General features: G+C 39.9%; 1 protein-coding gene across 1 annotated transcript in view; it reads right to left on the bottom strand.

Annotated features, from left to right (window-relative positions):
• The window catches only part of LOC122554926 (sodium channel protein type 2 subunit alpha-like), a 156,227-nt gene that overhangs the window by 115,086 nt on the left and 14,203 nt on the right, over positions 1–26,938 (bottom strand). The window contains exons 5-10 of the mRNA XM_043700332.1: positions 25,985–26,045; positions 21,087–21,231; positions 19,753–19,941; positions 15,087–15,204; positions 12,767–13,014; positions 8,561–8,746 (exon numbers count right to left, since the gene is read on the bottom strand). Coding sequence (XP_043556267.1) covers positions 8,561–8,746; positions 12,767–13,014; positions 15,087–15,204; positions 19,753–19,941; positions 21,087–21,231; positions 25,985–26,045 — 947 coding nt within the window. The remainder of the gene's footprint in view (positions 1–8,560; positions 8,747–12,766; positions 13,015–15,086; positions 15,205–19,752; positions 19,942–21,086; positions 21,232–25,984; positions 26,046–26,938) is intronic.

Raw genomic sequence — 26,938 nt, 5'->3', positions numbered from 1 at the left:
ATGAGGTCTACAAGTCACAAATATTTTTGCTCATTTTGCTCCTCTAGAGAGTCCAAGATGAATGCCATCTTCTGTAAAGCATAATCCTCTATCTGGGTTTTTCCATTAAATTTACCACAAAAAAACAGGCCAATCCACCATTCTGGTATGCTGTTGTTTATTATTCTCAGCCTGCTTAGAGATGGAGGTGGAGCAGTTTTTTTTAGCCAGAACAATTGAACTATATATATATCATATGCAAAGTGATTCATACATGACTATCTAGAGTAAATGTTTTGACACTTGAAAATGACATGATCTGACATCACTGCTGGTGATGTCATCAACTGTCCTATTGACAGCTTCTTGCCCTTCAGCCCAGTTCTTTATTCTATCCCTAAAAATTTACATTTTTAAATTATGACATTGCCCGTTAGACCAATACTGTGTCCCAATTTGTTTACATTTCTATTCATTATATTAAACCTAAATTTGGAGTGGTGAAAAACTTCTGTCTTTTCACACTTGAAGTTGGTACAGCAGAGCTTTATAAAGAGAAGAGTAACGGGAACACCTTTTAGAATGGAGAAAAGGAGAAACTTCTTCAGCCAGAGAGTGTTGAATCTATGGAATTCATTGCCACAGAAGGCTGTGGAGGCCAGATCATTGAGTATGTTTAAGACTGAGATAGATAGGTTCTTGAGTATCAACAGGGATCAAGGGTTACAGAGAGAAAGCGTAGAATGGGATTGAGAAACCTATCAGCCATGATTAAATGGTGGAGAAGGCTGGATGGCCTAATTTCTGCTCCTATGTCTTATTGTCTTGTTTGATTTTTTTTAACAGATGTGTTTTTTGAACATGTATTGACATTCTGAAGGACCAGCCCGACAAAATTAAGAAGTCAGTTTATTGTAAAGTCACTTGGATACGGTATGAACCTTACTAAAAAGGTAAAACACATCCTGGATTCTGTGACCTGCAGCTACACCCACACATATGTACATGCTAGTGTGCAGACAAAAGAACAAGGTGTGCGGTGAGGTGAGGTGGAATTGAAAAGGAGTCACAATCCTCAGGTAGAGGAATTACATGCTTGACAATTGATCTTGACAATCTATTGGGATTGTGGCTGAGCAGTTGTCCTCTTGAACTCAGACAGCAATTATTCCACTTTCCAGAATGGTTGGTCTTGTGGCACTTAGTTTCATTTTAGTTTTATATTCTCTCCACGCCATAATTTCCAACTTATTATAGAGACAGTGTCTTCATTTGAAAAATTCCGGAGTGACAGAAAGGTGATCTTAATTCTATGAGGAGTCTTTATTTCCAATGTTATGGATATTACTGCTTTCTGTAACAAATTCAGAGCTTCCACAGGAGGGGTTTCTGTTTGTGGATACTGGCTATTGGCTCACAATATGGACCGTTTATTTTTGATGAAGTGTTTTGATGATCCATTGTCAGATATTCTCAGTTATCCTTTTATGGAGATAGGGGGTTTTAACTCCTCTGCACAGAATGAGTTTCACAAGATTTTTCTCATTCCAGCAATAGGTAGTAGGGAGGTCTCACCACCAGAGACACTTGAAAGCCTCAGTTTAAACTAGATATCCCAGAGATGAATTTTATTGTCATGGATATCCTTTATAGGGTGTGGTAGACAGTTAAAGCCACAACATTTGGACATTATTTCAGAAATTCCTGTGGCACTTGACTATTTTCAATTGAGTTGACTTTAGCAGCTAGTTTAAGGATTTTAACTATTGTTCCTGAGACCACAGTCCAATGATTAGGTAATGAGATTTTAAAGATTAATAGTTCATGCTTTATGTCAGCATGAGAATTAATCTATATTCTTATATTGTATCCCAATATTTGATTTGATTTGATTTATTATTGTCACGTGTACAGAGATAGAGTAAAAAGTATTGTTTTGTGGGATATCCAGGCAAATTAAAATCAGTACATCAGGGTAATAGAATACAATGCAGAATATAATGTTACTGCTACAGCGAACTTGAAGAGAAAGATCAATTTTAATACATGCGGGGTCTGTTCAAAAATCTGATAACAATGGGGGAGGAGCTGTCTTGATTCTTTGGTACATGTTTTCAATCTTTTGTATCTTCTGTCCAATGGAAGAGGGTGGAAGGGCGTCTTTGATTATTTTGCCTGCTTTCCTGAGGCAGCAGGAAGCACAGATGGAGTCAACGGAAGGAAACCTGGTTTACGTGATAGGCAGGGCTGCATTCACAACTCTAATTTCTTGCAGTCATGCGCAGAGCAGCTGCCATACTAAGCTGTGATGCATCCTGATAGGATGCTTTCTGTGGTGCATCTATAAAAATTCGTAAGAGTCATTGCAGACATGCTGGATTTCCTTAGCCTTCTGAAAAAGTAGAGGCGTTGGGGTGCTTTCTTGACCATAGCATTGTCATGGGGGACCAAGATGTATTTTTGCTATTTCATTCATTAGTCTGTGTCCAAGTCCCCTCCCCACCAAGTCACATAGAGATGGTTCAATTGCTGATTGTGTTATCAACTCATCTGAAAGTTAGTCAGCTTGTGTCCTGCTTGTATGCTTTTTTTTTGTCCATTACTTTTTCTTTAGGGAAGAGCATTCCCATAATGGAATGCCATGCTGCTTATAGGATGAACTGTTTGTCATGATCCCTCAATTGTCATTTGGCTGAATCTGGCTAGCTATACTCCAGTCCAGTTTGTGCATGGATTGGCCATAGTATCAGTTGACTCGTGAAAGGATAGCTGAAAGCCATCTTCAATAGGCTCCTACTAATGCATCATGCACTAATTCTTTGGCAGAGTTGCTCTGTGGAGTGCTGCAAGATCCTCTAGTGTTGGTGAGTTGCTTCTGTCACATCCTCTGCTTTGATGATCTCCCCCTTCATGTCTTCTGGTGAACTGGTTAATTCTTCTGCTCTCTGTTACCAAGGTTGTGCCTTGACCTCCCCAGAAGATATGTCACCTGCACTTGTCAAAAACTTGGTCTTCTGGGTAGCCCTTTGATGTATTTCCCTGAAGTGGTTTGTATGGATCCTCTTCCTGTGCTTTCCTTTGCTGCAGGGTTCTGCAGAAATTCTTCCATCCCCTTTGTCAGCCTCTACTTTGAGACATCTGGATCATACTGGAGAAGTTTCTAGTTGTGTGATATTTTCAAGCTTTCTACTTTCACATATTGCTCTCAGCTGGATTTCGTGATTAACTGGTCTTCCAAGGATCAGTCATATTCATTGTATTGTCTGAAAGTGGTTTCTCCTGGATCACTACACTGGACACAACCACTGCCATTGTCTCCATATGTTTCTAGCTTCACATGGACTGGTATTCCAGAGACCTATGTCCTCAAGTCAAAATCTGGATTGGATTGGTACCTGCTTTTGTTGATTCCTCAGTAGTTGTGGCCTGCTCTGTTCTTCAGACCAGCTGGTTATGCAAGGGCCTATTCCTGGCCTTTCTGGAAAGGTGTGTTGTACTATTTCTGTGATGTCTTGGCAGCTCTCCCCATGCACTATCTTTTCAAAGAATAACATGATATTCAGAGTCTCCAGCTGTGGCTCATTATTATTATTAATAGTGATGCCGTGGTCTGTATGTTCATCTCTCAGTTCCCTGAACAGTAGTGTATCATTTGGAACATTTCACTGAGGCTGATGGTGCAGATATTGTCAATAGGGGCTCCACCCAGTTGGGCTTCTTATGCTCCTGTAAGTGACGAAACTGTAATGCCCAAAAGGCGTCTCTCCTCATCAAACAGTAATGTTGATTTTGAAGGACTGTGAAATTTCCTATCTCTTGTGCCAGAGTGTCACAGTCAATCAGCCTAAGATCTTCAATGAGATTCCCCTTTGAGCTGTGTAGGCATACTCCATTGCATTTGGGGAGGTTTGGTCTCAGTTAATGCAGTGCATCTGATAGATTTGAATCTGCTGCTCCCATATTAATTTCCAATTCTGCATTATGTCCATTGATAAAGAGCTCTGTGCTCTGTAAATCCTCTGTAATCTAAATTAACTCTGTTCAGAAAGCTGGGAGTTTTCTAATTATTTCATACTGGAAGATCTAGGAGTCCCTGCTGCAGACTTGTAGTTTGAAGGTGGAAGCATTTCATTGCAGTATAGCCCCTTCGCTTGCAGGCATGACCATTCGCATTGGTGGTAGCATATACTTTGCACCAATGTGTTCTGTTGTCACAAGAAATGAAACATGAGATACTTTGGCTGTGGTGCCCTGTCCTGTTGTACCTCTGTGTTGCTGGACACCCGAGAAGTTGAGGAACTGTACAAACTCCGTGAACTGGTCATTTGAAGGATCTTGCTTCTTTCTACTTGAGTGCTTGTTCAGGTTTTACAGATCTCACTGCCAAGGCAACGGCACTGATTTCAATAAAGGTGAGATCCAATCTGGAATGCAGGACAACTGACAAGAAACCACCACAATGATTTGATCTCAGATGATTGATTCTCCCAAGCAGCCATAGTTGTAATTGTCTATGTGTTGTTACATGTATTTCACAAATAATAAATTCTGAACCAGTGCAGTCATGTCTGTCTGGTTTGTGTGAAAGGCCTGTAGTGTCTCTGAAGCATTCGAATCTTTGCAATCGATTGTGCCGTTGTATGGCCTAGACTGGGTCCTGCATGAGATGGAGCAGCTCAGGTAGTGCTCTTCTCTATCACAAGATTATTTTGCAGCAGATTGTGCTGATGTTTGCCATGTCACCTCACCCCTGGGTCCATCTGCTTTGAGTTTTTCTGATTTAGCTCAGTGCTGGAGTCTGCCTATTCTGAGGTGCACATACTGCTGGGGTCTGTCTGCCTTACATTTTGCCAGTTTTGCCTCTTGCTAGGGTCTGTCTGCTCTGCACCCTCCAAACTCGCTTACCATAGGAGAGTGGATGCCTTTTAGCTTTGCTTATTACTGGAGACCATTATCTCCATGTTTTCGGGTTTTCTCAATGTTTCAACGGTTTTAACCCGAGTTTGTCTGTACTGGCCTGTGCCAATTGGTCTTCCTGCTTTTCACGTGTCTATTGACTTGTTCTGTCAACTTGCTTTAGTCTGGGAACATAGCTGCCATTTCTGCTTAACTTTGTTTTAAATTTCAGTGATGTGGAGGTGCCGGTGTTGAATTGGGGTGGACAAAGTTAAAATCACACAACAATAGGTTATAGTCCAACAGGTTTATTTGGGAATACTAGCTTTCGGAGCGCTGCTCCTTCATCACATAGTAGTACAGCAGGATCATAAGACACAGAATTTATAGCAAAAGATTAGCATGTCATGCAACTGACATGATGTATTAAACAAACCTAGATTGCTGTTAAGACTTTCATATTTTAGAATGGGTTGTAGGTTTAAGTTCATTAATATGTAAATCTCAGAAATTCTTTCAAATCACATTCTCGAGATAACTTAAGGTTTTATTAAACACATCTATAAAAAGGTTTATAAAAAGGTGCAGAGTTGTGATTGTAGATACATTCTATTTTGTTCAAAAAGCACACAATCTGCAGGCAGTCAATCCATGTAACATATTATAAATTCCTACTTTGTAAATAGAACCAGTCTGACTCAAATTGGGATACAGACAGACTCTAACCACACACCTTTGGTGCATTATCTGCACTGACTTGTCACCTTTTTGATAAAACCTTAAGTTATCTTGAGAATATGATTTGAAGGAAATTCTGGGGTTTACATATTACTGAACCAAAACCTGTAACCAATTCTAAAAGATGAAAGACTTAACAGCAATCTAGGTTTGTTCAATATATCAGTTCAGTTGCATGCCACTGTGGTATTTTGCTGTAAATTCTGTGCCTTATAGTCCTGCTCCGCAGCTACCTGAAGAAGGAGCAGTGCTCCGGAAATTAGTACAAATAAACCTGTTGGACGAAAACCTGGAGTTGTGACATTTTTAACTTAAACTTCAGTGGCAGTGCTGGGTGCTGCTGGATGCTAATTCTGTTTCTTGGAGGGAAGGTTTATCAGTTTTACTGCTGTCAGCATGATGTGCATGTGTAAAGTGTTTTCCACGGCTCCATGCACCCTCCTTCCTTAATCACTAACTATATCACCTTCCATTCCTTTCTCCCTCCCTTATTTATCTATCTTCCTATTCAAGGCATCCAAACTCATCTTCTCAATTACTCCATGGGAAAACATATTCCAAATTCTAACCACTCTTTGTCTTGAAGTACTGTTTTAGTGACTATCTCATATTTATAGCTCTCACTTTGACATTCCCCTCCACCATAAGACAAAAATATTTGCTTTATGCTAGCCTTTAAAAACTGGAAAAACCGTTATCTTCTCTTTTTATTTTCAGAAAAGCCCCCCAGTCATTCTTTCTTCCTGATAGTTCACAACCGTTACACTGTGACGTTATCTTAGTTATTCTTTCATCCTATTTCCTGATCTGGCTGCATAGAATAAAATAACATGGTCTGATTAATTTCTCCTTCCCAATTAATTCAGTAAATTGGTTGAAATTTATGACTGTGCTATTATAGAATTTATTCACCAAAACACAAGGGTGAAAATAAAAGATATATCAGAAATTATCACAGAAAGGCAAAAATGTATTTGTTATGCACAAATGTTATTAATATCATGGTTGTAATTTTACAGGTCTGGCAGTAATGCAAATTCAGCAATTGGAGAGGACCGATGTTTATGGAGATTTTCTAAGTAGAATCTAAATTTGACTGGCTTTCTTCTCTGCCAGTTACTTAGGTTTAGATGCCTTTCCTAAGTCATGTTTTCTGATTATTTATTGAAAATCAAGCTTATAAAGTTATTGATGGATTCAATAACTTTGGCAAATACGTGTTCAGCAAAACAAAAAAGTAAAAGTCTGGTTTAGAGTCAAGTTTGATGTTGTCACATACGTGATTGTAGACCAAGTCTCGATTTGCATAATTAATTGTAAACACCACATGTGAAGTCAGTGTTGGCGGGATGGATGGAGACATTGTTTATTTGCTGCAATCACTTGTCCAAAAAGGCAGTTGATTCTGTTCTCCTCAAATGCTGAAATCGCTTGATGACAACGATCTCTCAGATTGGATCAGTCCAGTGTTGTTTCTTTCCACCTATTCAGATGCAGCTTGAAAGCGCTAAGATTGGCTTTCAGGTTTCTTTACTCTGAGTGTTGGGCATCCCTTATTCCTGTGCTCAGCTGGCTACAAAGTACTGTCTTTGGGAGACAGAAATCCTTGTGACTGGCCCAGTAAAACTGACCTCTAATCAGCATAGTCTCAAAGCCAACACTTTGATGCAGGTAGGTTGCTCTACTCTCGGAAACATATGGGAGTGATATGATATAAGAACCACTGCTTGGTAGACTCTGATCTTTATTTTGAGACAAACTCCATTCTTGTTCCAAAGTCTGCAAGTGATTGATTGCAGCATCCAGTATTGTGTTTTTTGAGATGATACTCCCAAGATTTCAAAACCTCTTTACTGAACAGAGGAGCATGAGGTTGATAGTAACTGTGGGATCTTTGAGTACATCCTCAGGGGAAGATTAAGACAAGATTGCTGTCTTCCTCAGACTTATTTTAAAGCAAAAGTATTCTGAGGCTTGGGCAAAGTGATCAACAAGAAATTGAATTTCCTCCAGAGTATGTGCTTTATAAGAGTGCTATCATGCATGAAAAAGGGTTCACTGGGGTAACCTTGCTGCAAGCCATGAGACTTTACAATTTGAAGAGGTTGCTGAACCTCTTGAAATGAATATGCACCTTTGTGTTTAAATCTTTGTCTGGCTGCCAGAGCTTGGCTGGAAGTGTATAATGGACAGAACCAGAGTCACACAGTTGCCAGGTTTACAGGGGCATTGGTCAGTTCAATGAACCACATATCAAGGACTTTATTTTATATACATTCTTTTCATGAATTTGATGTTCTGTGGAGATCATGTCTACTGTTCGCTGGCCTGCACGGAAGCCATTTTATGATTTGGATACATAGAGTCAATGAGGTGAGTGACAACCTGAATAATAATAATCCTTGTAAGAAGTATTCCTCATGTTGATGTTCCACAATGACTATCACAGATGCCCCTTTTCCATTTTTAGACCTTGGTTGTAGAGATCTCCTTGTAGCCATGCGGCACAAATTCAACAAAAGACACTGATGAGTTTCCTAACCACATTTGCCCTTGAGAAGGTGGCGGTGAGCTGTCTTCTTGAACTGCTGCTGTCCATTTGCTGTAGGTAGACACACAATACCATGGAGAGTTTTGCTGTTTACTTGAAATAATGGGCATCTGGGAAGGTTTGACAGTTTGGTTGCAACCAACATAGAAGAAAAAGGCATTAAGAGGTCAAGAAATTGCTTCTTACATGAGGTTTGTCAATGAGATCTGGGTTGCATATGCGATTAATGTAATTTTCATTCATGCATAGATATAGATACTCAAACACAAAAAAACGTATATTTTTAAAATGTACGCACAGATCAATATTATAACATTTTCAATACAGTCACATATGGACTGCAAATGTAGAAAAGCAAATGTGTGAACTTTTCATGGAGTCAAAAGTTGTACTTACCATTCTCAGTGATCGTATCATGGAAAGTTTAAGTGTTGGAATATTTACTGTGGAGAGTATCCATTCTAAACAAGTCAGCAGAACAATAATAAAATCAAATGCATTCCATCCATTTCTCACATAGGGCATGGGATTTAGTGCAGTCACCTTCAGAATAGCTTCTATTATAAAAATAATTGACAAAACCTGTATTAAACAAGAAACAGTTATGGAGAGTCAGCAACAAACATCAAACTAAGAAATGCAACAGAGGCTAAAGTGTTAAACATCCTTTAATAAAATGATAATCATAATGAATGATGTATGTTCATATGAAATTAATTATTTTGCTATTTTGGTGACGCTTTAAGAAATTGGGTACATTGCAGCTAATAGTTTTCAATTCTTTTTGCACTACTAGCAAGAGTTTAACAGTGAAATAAATATGATATTAAATTATTCAATGATAATCTCTTACAATATGTCACAGAATTTCGATATGTGGCTACAAATATAGTAAGTTAATGAATCCATGCTGTATTTGGGGAGGTGTTTGCGATTCATGATCTTCCTGCACCAGTTACTTGCTACTTTTCCATTTAGTGAATTGTAGTGTTGGTCTGAGCATGGGGTCTACACTATTGGCTTCCTAAACACATGGCATGTTCTGATAGCTCTGGTGAAGCCATGTACACCAGATGAGCTTTCACGAGGTTCAATCTTTGATATCTCTTCTGTGTCCAGGAAGGATTAAAAATTTCTTGCAGAAATGATTATCCAGAACATGGGAAATGCCTTGGTGTTCCAAATAGCAAAAGACATACATCCCTGGGCTGAAACAGCCCTTTATTTATTAGTCAACCTTGCTACTGATAAAAGAATACTAATAAATCTTACAATTATTAAACTGAAAAATGTGAACAATACTTTACACATTTTACTTGTGACAATAAACAGGAATTAAAGCACTTCTTATCCTCTGGGCACGGAATTCCCACCTGAACTAAATTTGCTCCCACACTTGGTCTATGTCTGACTCAGGTATAGTCTTCCCCACATTAGTTATTTTTATCCAAAGACTGGAGTCAAGGACTTTGTAGCAGAACCATAATGAGTCTGAGGACCTCACCCAGATGCTGAAAGACAGTGGATGCATCTTCTTCTGACAGTTACTGCCCAGCACACTATAAAACTCACCATTGCTCATCCCCATCGCTCACCCAATAGGAGTTCCTTACACTGAAGAATCACACCTAAAATCCAGATATTTCACCTTAACTTCACAGTCATTCCTTGATACCAGCCTCATGCCTAGTGCCATTTACATCCAGCTAGTCAGCTGGGATATGCACATCAAACAAACATAACTGATGTTCTTCCTTCTTTCTTTCAGAACATGGTGGCATATATTAGAAAACTATCAAACATAGCAGGTAAAGGACAAGCCTGTCCATATCTCCTGAGCCCTGTTATCCACAGGTATCACTGAGAGGGGGTAACAGTACATTTTCAGCTTAACTTTCTTCCCAACTCCCAGCTCACTTTCATCAAGTCTGTCTGACATGGTATGCAAATGGTAGATGGTGTAATGATGGACATCTTTCTTGCTACCCCAGACTTATTTTCTCACAGTTTTGCAGTTGTGGTCAAACTGGGACCTTGCTTCAAGTTTGAAAATAAACCATCAAAGCATCACTGGGACCGAGTGATGTCATTACAGCACTAATTCAGAGGCTTCCTTCAATGGCTGAGCACCCTTCCCAGCATGCAGTACAGTACAAGGCAGACATGGCAGAAGCAAAAAGAGTCACAACTTCTCAATTCTGTGGCATTATCTGCAGTGGCAATACACATTCCAATTTTGAGCTCTGTGCTTTTAAAACCTTGAGTAATTCCAGTATAATTTCTGTTTGATGAAATACATTGACATGTTAGTACTTTCTTGTGCTTTTTGTTTTCTGCAGTGAAACTCCATCCCAAATCAATTGTCCACATCTTGATGTAGAAATAACAGTGATAAAAATGTTGTCATCAATGTACAAATCAGCCAGGAAGTTCAGGATATTAAGAAGTACACTTAGAGATGTAACTTGTGGATTAATTACAATGCTTCACACAAATGGCAACTCATCCTAAGGTTCCTCGTTACATTTAGCAACATGTTGATTTACCCATTAATGATTAAACCTGCTGATGAACATTAAATCTGGAATTAACAGTTAATACTTTTTTGAATAAAGTAATAGTTATTAATGCTGAACCAGTCAATTTCTGTTACAGAAATCAATCATAGTAAGTTGTGAATCCTCATTTCTTTAGGTGCAAAATTGTTCTTCAAGATTTTAATTATATTATTTTTAGATTATTTTCCTTACTTTTTCTTTCAATCTTTACATTTTTCCATAATCTAATATTTTGCCCTCTTATTGCTTCTCTAATTAACATTCTGTACCTCTGTTTTAAAAAAAAACTCCTTAATTCCTATTTATAACAGGCATAAAATATCAATCCCATGTTCATTAAGATCACAGATGCTCTCAGGCTCACCCTCACAGCACCACTTACAACTTACCAGTTCTAGTAGGTTATGAAAACAAGATTTTTGAACCAAAGATGCAGATAAATGTCTAGTGCAACACATAGTAAGGTGCCAGTTCCGTTCCCCTGGCCCTTAACACCTCATCTTCGCCATGGAAATCCAGACCCTATACATCTCCATCTGCCATGACCAGGGCGTCCAAGCCCTCCAATTCTTTCCTCTCCCAATGTCCACACCAGTAACCTTCCACTGACCTCTAATTTGTATGACTAAACTGGTCCTTTCCCTCAACAAATTCTCCTTTGAATCCTCCCACTTCCTCCAGACAAAAGGGGTAGCCACGGGCACCCACATGGGCCCCAGCTATACCTGTCACTTTGCGGCTACATGGAACAGTCTATCTTCCGCAGTTACACCGGCATCACTCCCCACCTTTTCCTTCACTACATTGATGACTACACCAGTGCCATCTCGTGCTCCCATGAGGAGGTTGAACAGTTCATCAACTTCGCTTTATACGTTGCTCCCGATGTCATCTCCTCTACATTGGGGAGACTGGACACCTACTTACAGAGCACCTGTACCAACCAACCCCACCGCCCTGTGGCCAAACACTTCAACCCCACCAAGGACATACAAGTCCTGGGCCTCCTCCATTTCCACTCCCTTATAACTCGATGCCTGGAGAAAGAACGCCTCATCTTCCGCCTCGGGACCGTCCAACCCCATGACATCAATGTCACTAGTTTCCTCATTTCCATTCTCCTCATCTTATCCCAGTTCCAACCTTCCAGCTCAGCACCGCCCTCATGACCTGTCCCACCTGTCCATCTTCCTTCCCACTTATCCACTCCACCCTCCCCTCTGACCTCTCACCTTTACCCCACCTCCATCCACCTATTGCACTCTCAGCTACCTTCTCCACCAGCCCCACCGCCCTCCCATTTATCTCTCTATCCCCGAGGCACCCAGCCTCATTCCTGATGAAGGGCTTTTGCCCAAAACGTCGATTTTTCTGCTCTTTGGATGCTGCCTGACCGGCTGTGCTTTTCCAGCACCACACTCTCGACTCAAATCTCTAGCATCCGCAGTCTTCACTTTTGCCTAATTTTTTTTCTCAGTCTATCAGAAGAAATATGACTCCACAGCAGCTTTAAAGTTAAAAGTCATCTTGATTTGATCATGAATTCTGAACTGAAAAATATTGGTTATTCAAATGTATGATGGGATCTACCTCAGTGTAGGTTCTGCATTAAAAAAAAAGGAGTTTCTGCCTTTCATTATTCACTCGGGTTTCAGGTCCTAATCTCAGCCCTGAGCCTGTATTGAGCCCCACATCAGCTCCTCAGACCAGCGGTATGATCAGTCTGACCATGTCGATCCCCACTGATCACATGCTGGACCTCACTGAGAGACTAGAAGGCAGAAGTGCCTGAAGGAGTAATATCCCCTCTCTTTTTGATTATGGCTATTGATGGGATGTGCAGCTGCTTTTTCTTCAATAGCTCATCAGGAATTCTATGTATCTGGGTCCTCATCTAATTTCTGACCGTTCCGATAGATTTAGCCAAAGCAGCCATAGAAATCTACAGGCATTCTGGTATGCTTCTTTCAAATTTTATTTCATTGAATATTATGGATAAGTTACATACCTTGCTTTTATTATGGGCTTATTGCACAATACTTACAGTGTTTCCACTTTCTAGGGCATGAGAATAAGGTGCTTGATGGTAGTCTATCGACAGCAAAAGAGTATTTATTAGGATGCAGATAGTAATCACCCCTTCAAAAAGTGGGTGTGAAACAAGGATCACTAAATATTCCTGCAGTGTTAAAAATGCTGGGCAACAGGTCCAAGAGCAAAACTTTCGCTTCAATCTTTTTTTGAAAGCATAACACCGTGAATTCTTTTGTTTATCATTTTCTTCTTCTTCATCTGCAGATAACATATAAAGTATTTGAAAATGAAATAAATAGCCCTGTCCTAGCACTCAGAGTCAATGTTTTTAATTAAATAAATGAAATATACAGTGAAATAAAATCAAGAAGTGCTGGATGTGTTCAATAGGTCTGGCAGCATTTGTATGGAGAAAAAGAAATAATTTTTCAAGTTGATCTCTTGTCAGCAGTTTTGTATTTGAGCAGCATTCATTTAAACTAAAGCTACAATATACATGACCAACAGTGAGCCAACTGATGTGTACTGACTTATTGGATTCAGAATGTTAATTTCATCGAAGTGAACTTACATTAATACTCTTTTCATAGTACAGAACTTGACTATTGCTGTAAAAGGACATATTTTGTAAAATCTTTTCATCTTGCATTCATCAGGACAATTTGCGAGAATGCCAATTAAATGGGAAAACCAACAGTTATACTGTAAAAAAGAAGAGTATGATTTTGTGCTGCAATCCATATGACCAGCACCTACAGTGCTGATGTGATGTCGAGGTGCTAGTGTTGGGCTGGCATGTTCAAAGTCAGAAGTCACACAACACCAGGTTATAGTCCAACAGGTTTATTTGAAATCACAAACTTTCAGAGCACTTCTCCTTTATCAGTGCTGATAGGAAGTGAGTTTTGATTCAGTAGCAATGCAATAATAGTGATATAGTTGTGGCTTGGGGTTTCTTTCCGGTCATTATGTCCTTATGCATTCTTTTTATTGACTTGTGATACATGGGAATCTCTGCTGGCCAGCATTTATTGCCTGTCCCTAGTTACCATTGATAAGAGTTGAGCTGTTTTCTTGAACCACTGTGGTCCATGTGCTATAGGTTGACTCACGATACCCCTGAGGAGGGTATTATGCATCTGCAATCCTTGTCCTTTTTGGTGGTTAGGGTCATGGGTTTCGAAGGCTCTGTTAAAGAGGTCTTGGTGGGTTACTGCTGTGTATCTTGTACATTAGACACACAGCTGTCAATGTGCATTCGTAATTAAGTCAATGGATGGGGTGCTAAACAAGCGGACTGCATTGTCCTGACAGATATTGAGATTCTAAAGGTTTGTTGGAGCTGCACTCACTGCTCAAAAACTAATTTGAGATTAGTGTTATCCATTTCCTGGTTGCCAGTTTATGAGAATTCTTTAAAAACCAAAAAAACTGCAGACGCTATAAATCAGATCTCACAACTGGGTAGGGGTCAACGGTTCTGAAACATTAATTCTGATTTCTCTTTGCAGGTGCTGCCAGATCTACTGAGCTTTTCCAGCAATTTCTGTCTTTGTTGTTGTTTGTGTATGAGAATTCTTTAATGTGACAGGTTGCTTGGACACCTTTAAGAGATGATACAATCCCATATTGTGAATTCTAGTGAAATTCATTAAAAACCATTGTTTTGGTGCTGACTGCAAATTCCAGGCTATTGAATTTAATTTCATAAGATGTCATGACATAATATTAGCTTGCAGTCCAATAACTTAGCTATTACCACCATTGATAACAGCAAGTCACCTCTGGAGACTGACTGTGTGGAGTTTGCACATTCTCCCCGTGTCTGCGTAGGTTTCCTCCGGGTGCCCCGGTTTCCTCCCACAGTCCAAAAATGTGCAGGTTAGGTGAATTGGCCATGCTAAATTGCCTGTAGTGTTAGGTGAAGGGATAAATGTAGGGGAATGGGTCTGGGTGGGTTGCGCTTCAGCGGGTCGGTCTGGACTTGTTGGGCCGAAGGGCGTGTTTCCACACTGTAAGTAATCTAATCTAAGTAATTATTGTCTTTGGGATTTCTGGAAATATTGAGCAACTTGCTGTCATTTTAAAATATGTTTCTGTATTCCAATTATTCCCAGAGTGAAATAGCTTTGCTAATTTTTGATCAGTAATAGAACCCTATTTAAAATTCAGAAACTTCCAATATTATTATGACCAAACTTAAGTATTTTCAATGTCAAGACAAAAGTGATTGAACCAATGTGTAAAGGGCTGAAAGTTATTATGAGTTTAGCAGTGCAAGTGGGACAAATACAAATAAAAATCAAGTCAATATTTGAATGTAAACTCACCGAGCTGGGAAATTTCTGTTGCCCAGGACATTACAGAATCCATAGAAAAACCCCGAGTTAGCTTTTTTCCACACTGACGAAACTTTTCCCTTGGACTAAGAGCACTTTCTTTTGCACGCTAGAAAATAATTCAGCAAACATAATTTATTTTTGAAAGACAGCGTTATACCTAACGTTAGTCAATGCAAGCAATAAAATGGTGCAAAACCAGCATCAAACTATAGAAGTTATGGTTTATAGAAGTTTTGTTTTCAGTGCAGTTTTGGTTTTGGGGTGGTACAGGAGCTCAGTGGTTATCACTACTGCCTCACAGCGCCAGGAACCCAGGTTTCATTCCAGCCTTGGGTGACTGTCTGTTTGGAGTTTGCACATTCTACCCGTATCTGTGTGGGTTTCCTCTGGGTGCTCTGGTTTCCGCCCACTGTCCAAACATGTGCAGTTTTGGTGAATTGGCTATGCGAAATTGCCCAAAGTGTTCAGGGTTGCGTAGGTTAGGTACATTAGTCAAGGATAAATGTAGAGTAATAGGGGAATGGGTCTGATTGGTGACTCTTTGGATGGTGGATGTGGACCTGTTGAGCAGAAGGGCCTGTTGCCACACTGTAGGGATTCTATGATTCAATCAGCATTGCATTTTACAATCTAGGAGCAGATGCAGGCCCTCAGTGAGCACCAGAAAATCCAAAGTCTGGCTGCTGCAGTGGAAGCTGAGCAGAGGTTAAGAGATCCATGCTTGGTGTCTTGCAGGCTCAGACATGGTTGTGGATCTACATGCTCAAGGATGCATGTGTGCTGTCCAGCAAACTGTCATTCAAACGTTTACTGAGGCACTGCCTTTGCATATGGCAGTAGCTGCATCAAGCACAAGTCTAATGCCCTCACTTTACAGGACAGCATTGTTGAACTTACAGCTGCCACCATGACCAATTCCTTCCATCAGCCATTGAGGTAGATCTACGTAGGAGCATTTTGCCAGGCTTATTCAACCCCAAGCAGGCACCAATGGAATGCAGAATGGTAAACAGTTAAATTTTGTACTTATAATTACATCTGTTGTCAAAGAAAGATATTATGGAAATAATTCTTTTGGAGCTTTCATTGCATGGTTTTGGCCAAGAGTTTAGGATATCTGCAGACAAGTTGGACCGAAGGGTTAGTTTCTGTGCTGTATAACTCTCTGATTCTATGACCATCCATAATTTCAGGTGATAGCCCAGCAACTCTTCTAGAACCAGGGCCATAAACTCTGCAAACAGAAACATAGATGGCCAGGTGGCTAGTTAAAAAGCTGGCCCTCATGGCTTGGGCTTTGCATTTTGGTTGAAACATGGACAAAAGAACTGAAATGCAGAGTTAGTGAGAGTCACTGCTCTTAACATCACACTTAACCAGGTGTATTGTCAAAGACTCCTGCAAAACTGAAGTCAATGGAAATTGTGGGAAAAAAATCTCTGCTATCTGCAGTCATTTCAGGAAAAAAGGAAAATGGTTAAGATGGTTAGATATCGATAATGTCAGCTCCAGGGCATCTCTGCTGGAGTTCCTCAGAGTAGTGTCCTCGGCCCAACTACCTTCAGCTGCTTCATCAATGACTTTCCTTCCTTCATAAGTGGGGATATTTATCAATGACTGCACAATGTTCAGCGCCATTTGTGACTCCTCAGATACTGAAGCAGTCCATTTCCAAATGTTGCAAGAACTGGACAATATCCAATCTTGGGCGAACAAATGGCAAGTAACATTAGCGCCACACAAGTGTCAGGCAGTGACCATCTCCAACAATATAGAAGCTGACCATTTCCCCTTGATGTTCAATGCATACTATCACTGAAACCCTCTCTTATGTTACTTTAAAAAATAGAAGCTTTCCTTATAGCTGTTTTCCTTGGAGAAGGGAAGGTTGAGAGGAGCTTTGTTCTGATTTGTGATCACTGATGTTAAGTTTAGGCTCTTGACCTCATTATAGCCTTGATCCAAACTTTGATCATACAGCTGAATTTGTGAGGTGGAGTTAGAATAACTGCCTTAATATCAATGCAGAATTTGACTGAAATTTGCATCAAACAGCCCAAGCAAAACTGGTGTCAATGGGAAACAAATGGAAAATACTCTGCTGGATGGAGTCATCGCTGGCAAAAAGTAAGATCATTGTGGTTGCTGGAGTCAATCATCTTCATCCAAGGATATCACTGGAAGAGTTTATCAGAGCAATGTTTTAGGCCCAGCCTTCTTAAGCTGCTTCATCATGACCATCATAGGATTGGAATTGAGGATATCAAGAGTGTGTGCTGGAAAAGCACAGCAGGTCAGGCAGCATCCGAGAAGCAGGAAAATAGACATTTTGGGCCGGAGCCCTTCATCAGGGGGTCTGGCCCGAAACATTGATTCTCCTGCTCCTCGGATGCTGCCTGACCTACTGTGCTTTTCCTGCAACATACTCTCGACTCTGATCTCCAGCATCTGAATACCTCACTGTATCCTCAGAATTGAGAATGTTCACTTATGATTTCAATATTTATTTCTACTCACAATGCCTCAGACACTGAATCTATGATTAAATACAGTGAGATCCAGAAAACATCGAGGCTTGGGTTGATAGCATTTGTGTCACCCAAGTGCTAGGCAATGAAGATATTCAACAAGGAAGAATATAACTAATGGCATCATCATCCCTGAACATTTCACTATCAACATCTAAGGTTTACCATTGACCAGAACCCTGACTGAACCAGCAAATGTATCCTGTGGTTCAAGAGCAGGTCAGAGACTAGGAGTTTTGCAGCAGGTAACCCACTTCCTGTCTCCTCAATCTCAGTCTATCATCTACAAAATGCAAGTCAGGATATGATGGAATTGTCTGAATGAGTGCGGCTCCAAAAATACTCAAGAAGCTTGACACCATTCTGGACAAAGGAGCCCACTTAATGAGCACCTCTTATTCAATTACCATAATCATTCCCTCCACATTGAGGCAGTCACAACAATGTGTACCATCTACAAAATTTAATGCAGAAATCCACTAAAGCTCTTCCGACAGCACATGTATCCTACAACCTCCAAGGATAAGACAGCAGATACGTGGAAACACCACCACTTGCAAATTTGTCTTCAAGATACATCATCCTGCCTTGGAAGTACATCACCGATGCTGGGTTAAAGTTCTTCATTTCGCTTCTTAATAGCACTGTGAGTATTCTGACACCCTAATGACAGTAGAACTTTCAGAATGTAGCTCCGCACCAACTTCTTCAGGTTATTTTAGGATGGGCATTAAATGCAGATGATGCCCAAATCCCACAAATGAATAAAGCAACACGAAAGGATTAAGAACTAGAGGAAATAGATTGAAATAAATTGACAAAAGGAACAATTGATGAAATGAAAAGTTATTTTCATATAAAAAATAGTCAGAATTTGGAACACATTACTTGAGAATGTGTTAGAAGCAAGTCAATTGGAGCTTTCAAGAAAGGAACTGGAAAAGGAATTGAAAAGAGGAAAGTGCAGCATTATAGGGAAAAGATAGGAGAATGGGACTAAGTGAATCGCACCTTCAGAAGACCAGCTGAGACACAATGGGCTGAATTGCCTCTTTCTTTGCCGTAATCAAATTCTTTTGCAGCCTCTCCTCTCCCAGTCTCCACCTCTGTAAATTCTTCCAGGCGGAAGAGAAATCTCAGACCTCTGTCCTCCTCCAATGTTGGCCTTTTTCACCACCTCTGATCTTCATTCCACTACTGTCTTCCAGCTGCTAAGATCCTATCTCTGGAATTCTCTCATTTCTTGACCTGGTTTTCCTCCCCTCAGACACTCATTAAAACATGTCACACTAACCAAGTATTTTCTTCTAATGTAGTTTGATTCCAAAATTTTATTTGATAATGTTCCTGTGTAAAACCTTGTGATGTTTTACAATGCTAAAGATGCTTTGTCAATGCAAGTAATATCATTAAGTGAACAAAATGTAAAATTATTGCTCATCCACTGCCACCTTGTGGACACAATTTATAGTTGTTGAAAATACAAATCAAAATCCATGCAATGAATGCCTTTCATGGACACATCTATTTCTGTTCCTCCCTTTAAGCAGATAATATTTTAAGTTTATTGCATTCCTAAAATAATTAAATTGATATTCAACTTCCCAGTTACTAGCAGGGACACTGTACAATTTACTGCTGTACTGATAACATTGTGAGATGATGGACCAATCAAGTTTTGACATGCTTTTGAGCAGGCAACAGGAATACTGCTGACCACGGTTGTGGAAGGGGTTAAGTACATGTGTGTTATGAAGTTGAAGGTGTGTACTATACCTTCAAGAAAGTGTAAATGCAGGCACCCGTCATGTGACTGATGAGCGGTCTCAGAGTTTACTGGAAAATTGAAAATATGTAACCTTTGGCTGTGAAACAAATAACCTGACTTTGGTTGCTATATTTTCACAACAGTTCGAATTTAACCAATCTGTTTAAATTATGCCCCAAGATACTAAAACCAAATCGAATTTAATGTTTTGACAAGATTGAAACAATGGAAAGATCTGATGTTTGGGGTATAAAAGAAGCTGGCATTTTGGAGGGTTAGCCAGAGAGAGTGACCAACTGCCATCATCAGAGTATCTGATTGAGAGTTTCATTTAATTTTCATCTCTTATGAGACATACCAGCAGTGCTTTCTGTCGCCTTAACTCCAAAATCCGTTCCTCTTCTTCCTTTAGTTCTTGTTTTCTTTTGGCTTCCTTTTCATAGGAAGCTGCCACGACTGCTAGCACCAAATTTACGATGTAGTGAGCACCAAACATGACGACTACTATAAAGAAGATAATGTAAAAGGCTCCACTGGCACGTAGTACCTGAAATGAGTTGGAGGAAAGTGAATTCTTCAATGTCAACATAAATAATGGACAAAAAATAATTGGCACAAACTGGGGTTTTACCACAGATGATTGCACCATCACCCCTGCACAATTGTTCTTGGGGTTTCCCAACTGTTGTGTGATGGCTGCACATTGTTCTTTGAACAAAAAAACATTGCGAGTGGTTATATTTGTGCTACAGAGTGAATAATGTTATGCACATTATATTCATGGCACGTTGGTAAATAAACTTCCTTCTTTGGCTTGGCTTCTGGATGATCTTAGAGATTGATTACAGATTGGCAGCAGTATTATTATATATTTTTGTATATCAATTTCTGGCTGGATTTGAATCTGCCATCAGAGCTGTGATAGTAATCTTTTAGCAGGAACTGAGCATGTCCTGAATGCTGGGATGTACGGGTTATCTTTTTATTGACCGAACCAGCATTTGGTTTCACAGATTCTCCTGGTTCAATCTGAGACACAGTGTGATTCTAAATTTTGGTGGTTGATTGACAAAATGAGCTAGTCAGCTATCCAATAGTACGGATGTGTGGTCTAGTCAATATGAAAGGCTAAACAGCATTATCAAATCCCTGCAGGCTGTGTGTAGAAGAAGGTGTTCAGGTGGACGCAATGTTGAGAGGCCTGATGCTAGCTAGGATCTGATAAAGGCACTTTGGAGATTGGTGCAATGGGGGTTTAAAAGAAGGGAGAAGTCCAGACCAGTAAAGGCTCAGGTGATTGGTGAACAGCTCATAAGGTCCACCGAAGTAAATAAAAGCTTAACTTTAGGGTCCTCTTGGGCTAAAATGCCGAGTGCAAAAAGGCAAACTGTGCTTAGCACATACTCGACTCCTGTCTTGTAAAGAAATCTGTTTTGCATATTTAAACTTTCTTGAAGAGGAAACAATAAATCAAATTCAATTATTATTGAATTTAATTACTTATATTTTAGTTGCTTAAGTGATCTGCAATATTCAGAAATTGTGAAGCAAACAATAAGAGTACGGCAAGAGGTAACAGGAAAACATACATTGGGCTTATTGCACCAGGTTAAACACGATTGATATTATATATACATAGAACAAATATACTTTACAAATCAATTATAGTAGATTTCACATTCGAGTACATACCAAGTTATACGTGTTTTCCCAGTAGTCCAGTGTGATGAGTTGAAAAGCTGTGATTAATGCCCATCCAATATTGTCAAAATTTGTATATCCATTGTTTGGATTGAATCCTATGCCAGGGAGACATGTAAAGTTTGTGGGGCATCTCCTGTAAAGTGGTAATACATAGTTTTGCCTTGATGTCATGTTTTGCCCATTGATTTGAGAATTTGTAAAATAGGTGGCAACCATTGTGATATTTTTACTCCAGCTAGAAAACCACTGTAAGCCCTTTACTCAGCTGACAGGAATTTAAATTCATATCATTTATTTCTTATATTGGTGCATCAATTCAACTTTTTTACAAACTAAAGAGTTCAATGTAGCTCTGTCAAATAGTTGGCATCTCCAGCAATAAATTGATTCCTCAGCATTGCACTACGTCTAGGTTATACACTCGTACAGAATAATAGAATTCAGAGTGTGGCTTATCCAATTAGTCCATTACAGAGTTAGTTCCATTCATAATTTAGAACAAAGAATAATATAGCATAGGTACAGCCCCTTTCGCCCACCAAGTTTGCACTGACATATGACCCCATTCTAAACTAAAAACCTATCACCTCTAGATAGTCTGTATCTCTCCATTCCCTGTTTATTCATTTATCTGTCAAGGTGCCTCTCATACATTGGTATTGTATCTGCTTCTACCACCTTCTCTGGCTGTGCACTCCAGGCACTTATTACCATCTGTGTGAAAATTTGTCTTATACATCTTCTTCAAAATTACCTCTTTTACCTTAAACTAATGTCCCCTAGTAATTAATATTGCTACCCTGGGAAAAAGACTCTCATTATCCATTCAATCCATGCCTTGTATAGTTTTGTAAACCTCTAATGGATTTCCCCTCAGCCTCTGACATTCAAGAGAAAATAAACCTAGTTTTTCCAATCTCTCCTCATATCTAATACCCTCCAAACCAGATAACATCCTGGTAAACTTTTTCTGTATCCTCTCCAAAGCCTCCACATATTTCTGTTAGTGTGGCAACCAGAATTGTGTGAATATTCCAAATGTGGCCTATCTAAAGTTCGACATGGGTGGAAAATGACTGGGAGGTTTTTATACTATATGTCCTCAGCAATGAAGGCTAGTATGCCATATGCCTTCTTGACCACCCTATTCACTTGCATTGACACTTTCAAGGAACTGTGGACCCATACACTAAATCCCTTTGAATGTTCATGTTTCTAAAAGTTCTGCCATTTAATGTATACATCTCTGTCCGTTTTCCTCTACATTTCTCAATCTCATAGCATTTATCCTACAGTCTCTTGCTCCGTTTGAATATCTCAAATATATAACCTCATTCTTCTCTACATTGAACTCCTTGAGCCAATTTTCTGCCCTTTTGACCAGCCCATTGATATCCTTCTGAAATCTACAGCTTTCTTCTTCAATATCTAGCACATAACCAAATTGTGCATCATCCACAAACTTCCTAACTACCTTATCATCGAAATATCACGAAAAACAACAAATTTTGCAAGATTGCATCCACATTTTATTCTTTCTTTCCTTATCAGTGTCTTGGTCTTCTGCTAAAAAAACTTCCCAAACCTCAGAAATATTACCATTTCTATTGACTTTATAAGCCTTTTCACTTAGCAGTGTACAATCCTTAACTTCCTTTCTCAACAACTGAGATTTTTGGAATTCTTGCACCTTGAAGGTTTCTTTTTTTTTCATTCATCGGATGGGGGCATCACTGGCTAGGCCAACATTTATTGTCCATCCATAGAAGTCACTTAAAATTCAGTCACATTGTTGTGGGTCTGGAGTCACGTGTAGGCCAAGCCAGGCCAGGTAAGGACGGCGGTATTCCTCTCTAAAGGACATTAACGAATCAGATGTATTTTTCCAACAACCAACAATGGATTCATGGTCATCATTAAAGTCTTAATTCCAGGTTGTTAAAAGATTTCATACTCCACAATCTGCTGTGATGGGCTTTGAACCTGGGTCCTAGAGCATTACACTAGGCTCTTAATCAACAGTTCAATAATAATACCACTAGACCATTCTCCCACTCCATGCTCTATGGTAGCCCCTAGAATATTGATAGTGGAGATTCAGTGACAATAACTACTAAATATAAAGGGATGATTGGTGGATTCAGTCTTGTTTGAGATGGTAATTGCCTGGCACTGGTGCAGCATGAATGCTTTTAACCATTCCTTAGCCTAACTATGCATGTTGTCTAGATCATGCTGCATTTGGACATTGGCTGTTTCAGTCTCTGAAAAGTTATGAATTGTACTGAACATTGTGCAATCATCATAGAACAACCATACTTCTGAATTATGATGGAGGGAGGGTTGTTGATGAAGCAACTGAAAACGGTTGGGATGAGGACACTATCCTGAGAAACTCCTGCAGTGATGTCCTACAACTGAGATGATTGACCTTCAACACCATAAGCATTTTCTCTTCTGTTAGCTATTATTGACTGGTTAGTTAGTGCTGGCATGGTGTCAAAGGCAGTCAATCTCACTTCCCCTCTAAATTCTTTTGTCCATATTTGGACCAAAGCTGAAACGAGGTCAGGAGCTGAATGGGCCTGGTGGGATTTAAACTGAGCATCAGTGAGAAGATCATTGTTGAGTAAATGCTACTTGAAAGCACTGCTGAAAACGTTGTTAATCACCGTGGTGGATTTCACCAGTTTCCTCATTTCCCCTCCCCCCATCTTATCCCAGTTCCAACCTTCCAGCTCAGCACCTCCCTCATGACCTGTCCCACCTTCCACCTATCCGCTCCACTCTTCCCTCCAACCTATCACCACCTCCATTCACCTATTGCACTCTCCACCCCTGAGGCTCCCCGCCTCATTCACGATGAAGGGCTTTTGCCCGAAACGTCAATTTTCCTGCTCCTCGGATGCTGCCTGACCTACTGTGCTTTTCCAGCACCACACTCTCGACTCTAATCTCCATCATCTGCAGTCCTCACTTTCGCAATGTTGTCAGTCACTTTACTAATGATTGAGAATAAACTGGTAATTGACAAGTTTGGATTTGTCCTGTTTTTTGTGACACGCCTGGGCATATATTGCTGGAGAAACTCAGCAGGTCTGGCAGCATCTATGGAGAGAAAGCAGAGTTAATGTTCCAACATAAGCAAATGATCGCTAACTTTCTGTTCCTTGCCATTTCAACACAATACCATGGGTCCCTGGCCAACATTTCTGTCTCGGGCCTGCTGCAGTACTCAAACAAGGCTCATCTCAAGCTGAAAGAACAATATCTCATTTTCCACTTTCAGGACTCAATATTCAGTTCAATCATTTTAGAACTTGAACAACTGTTCAGTGTCCTTTACCCACCCAACAATTCAAGCCCTATCATGACTTCAGATACTTTCAGCACAGCCATACTTGGACCTAATTATGATCTGCATCATCACTTTGTTTCCTTAACTATAGTTCTCACTTTCTTGGCTGTAGTTTCGTCTACCCTCTCACTCCTTTAACCCTTCTCCCTTCCCTTCCCCCAGCGTCTGTCTTCAGCATATGTACCACCTTTTTCTTGCTACTAGCAGTTCTGAAGAAGGGTCACAAGAGTTGAAATGTCAACTCTGCTTTTTTGCCAGAGATGCTGCCAAACCTGTTGAGTTTCTCCAACATTTCCTGTTTTTACCGGACTGATTCCTTGGATGGAAGGACTGACACATCGGTTCGGACTATACTCACTGGAGTTTAGAAGAGTGAGAGAGGGATCTCATAGCAATCTTCAAAATTATAATAGGATTAGGAGAGTAAATGCAGGAAGTTCTCTATTCCAGAACCAAAGGTCACATTCTAAGGATATGAGCTAGGCTGATGAGGAGAATTTTTTTTACTCAGAATATGGTGAGCATGTAGAATTCTCTGTTACACAGGAAGTAATTGTGACCAAATTACTGAATGTTTTCAAGAAGGAGTTAGAGATAGTTCTTAGGGCTACATGAATCAAAGAGTCAAGGAACAGGCTACTTATTCGCAGAGCGCTTCAGAAAACATCTCCAGGACACCTGTACCAACTGATCCCACCGCCCATGGCCGAACTCTTCAACTCTCCCTCCCACTCTTCCAAGGACAAGCAGGTCCTGGGCCTCTTCCATCGACACTCCCAAACCACCCGACACCTGGAGAAAAAACGCCTCATCTTCCGCCTTGGGACCCTCCAACCACACGCATCAATGTGGATTTCGCCAGTTTCCTAATTTCCCGTCTCCCATTTTATCCCAAATCCAACCTTACAACACAGTCCTGCCCTCATGACCTGTCCTACCTGTCCATCATTCTTCCCACCTATCCGCTCCACCCTCCTCTCTAACCTGGCACCATTACCCCCCACCTCCATTTACAGATGCACTCTCAGCTACCTAACCCCACCACCCACCATTTATCTCACCACCCTCTAGGCTCCCAGCCTCATTCTTGATGAAGGGCTTTTGCCCAAAACGTCGATTCTCCTGCTCCGCGATGTTGCCTGCCCAGCCATAATTATGTTGAATGACAGAGTAGGATTGAAGGTCCAAATGGCCTACTCCTGCTCCTATTTTCTATGTTTCTATCCTGACCACGAGTGTATTGGAATAGTCAATTCCAGAGCTAACAAAGGCATGAATAAGAATTTCAGCAGCAGATGAGCTGAGGGAGGAGAATCATTTGGCAATGTTAGACAGCTGCAAGTAGGCAATGTTAATTAAAAATGGTTGGAAGGTTACCTCAGGAAAAATATATCACAAATATTATAAACACTTCAGTTCAGCCTCTTAGGACTGGCAGGGTAAGACGAAATTTGTTGTTTACTTAATAAAGAGCTTGCTTCATTGTTCAATATTAACAAGTTCAATGTAATAGTCAGAATGTGCTTACCCAGTACCTGTTCCATTTCCACAAACCATTGTATCAACGTCTTCAATAACAAGCCAGTTAGCTGTAAAAAAAGGATTTCATTTAAAAAGGGAACATGCAGTGAAATACATATGAAATCTGTTTAAGTATTGTTTTAAGTTTTGTTTAAGTATTGTTCTTCTCTTTTTCCTGGACTCAAATGGTTGTCATGTATATCAAAATTAGTATGTTGTTGAACCAAACAAATAAGAGAGATCCTTTTGCTAAGTTAGCTGACCTTGGCACTGGAGACCAATTGCAACTGGTTTCAATATCCCTGAGCTAGGAAATGGGACAATAACAATTAGTTTGAGTTCCTATTGTTAGGCTAGGTCAATGGCTTGTGTTTTTTACCCAATGAGTAACTCAACCACACAAATCAAGACATTTCCACTTTAATTTCTGAACTGGGGTTGCTAATCTCAAACAGATCAGTGATGGTTGGTCTCAGCAGTCAACATTAGAACTTTAGCAAGGATTACATTTATTCAATGTTACACAAAATTATCTCCATTGGAAATTATGCGTGGGTAAGAACGTAGGTATAGATAGGATTATGCTCAACTTTGCTCTGGTTCCATAATTTGTCAAAATCCACTGTCAAGAGGAAAATTGATATTTATATGAGACACTGAAGCATACAAATGCCAATATAACTTGGCCAAGTCTCAATGCCTTCAGGAATGAGGAGGATTGGATAGAATCCAACTGTGTTCCTGCTCAGAACAAGAATAATAACAACTTGTACAGAGAGAAAAACTTAAGGAAGTGGTTGGTAATGGAGAAATGAATAATTTTCTAACAATTACTGTGTATACTTACCAATTAAGGTAATAATCTCTAGTATTATAGCAGTTGGAGCTTAGACACTGGAAACTAAACAATTAATAACAAATCTTTTGCAATGGTCGGTCACTTAACAAATAAGAGGGGCAA

Source organism: Chiloscyllium plagiosum, chromosome 1 (genome assembly GCF_004010195.1).
Source record: "Chiloscyllium plagiosum isolate BGI_BamShark_2017 chromosome 1, ASM401019v2, whole genome shotgun sequence".
Taxonomy (NCBI): domain Eukaryota; kingdom Metazoa; phylum Chordata; class Chondrichthyes; order Orectolobiformes; family Hemiscylliidae; genus Chiloscyllium; species Chiloscyllium plagiosum.
Note: the sequence above shows the minus strand (reverse complement) of the source record. Positions and strands in the feature narration are given on the sequence as shown.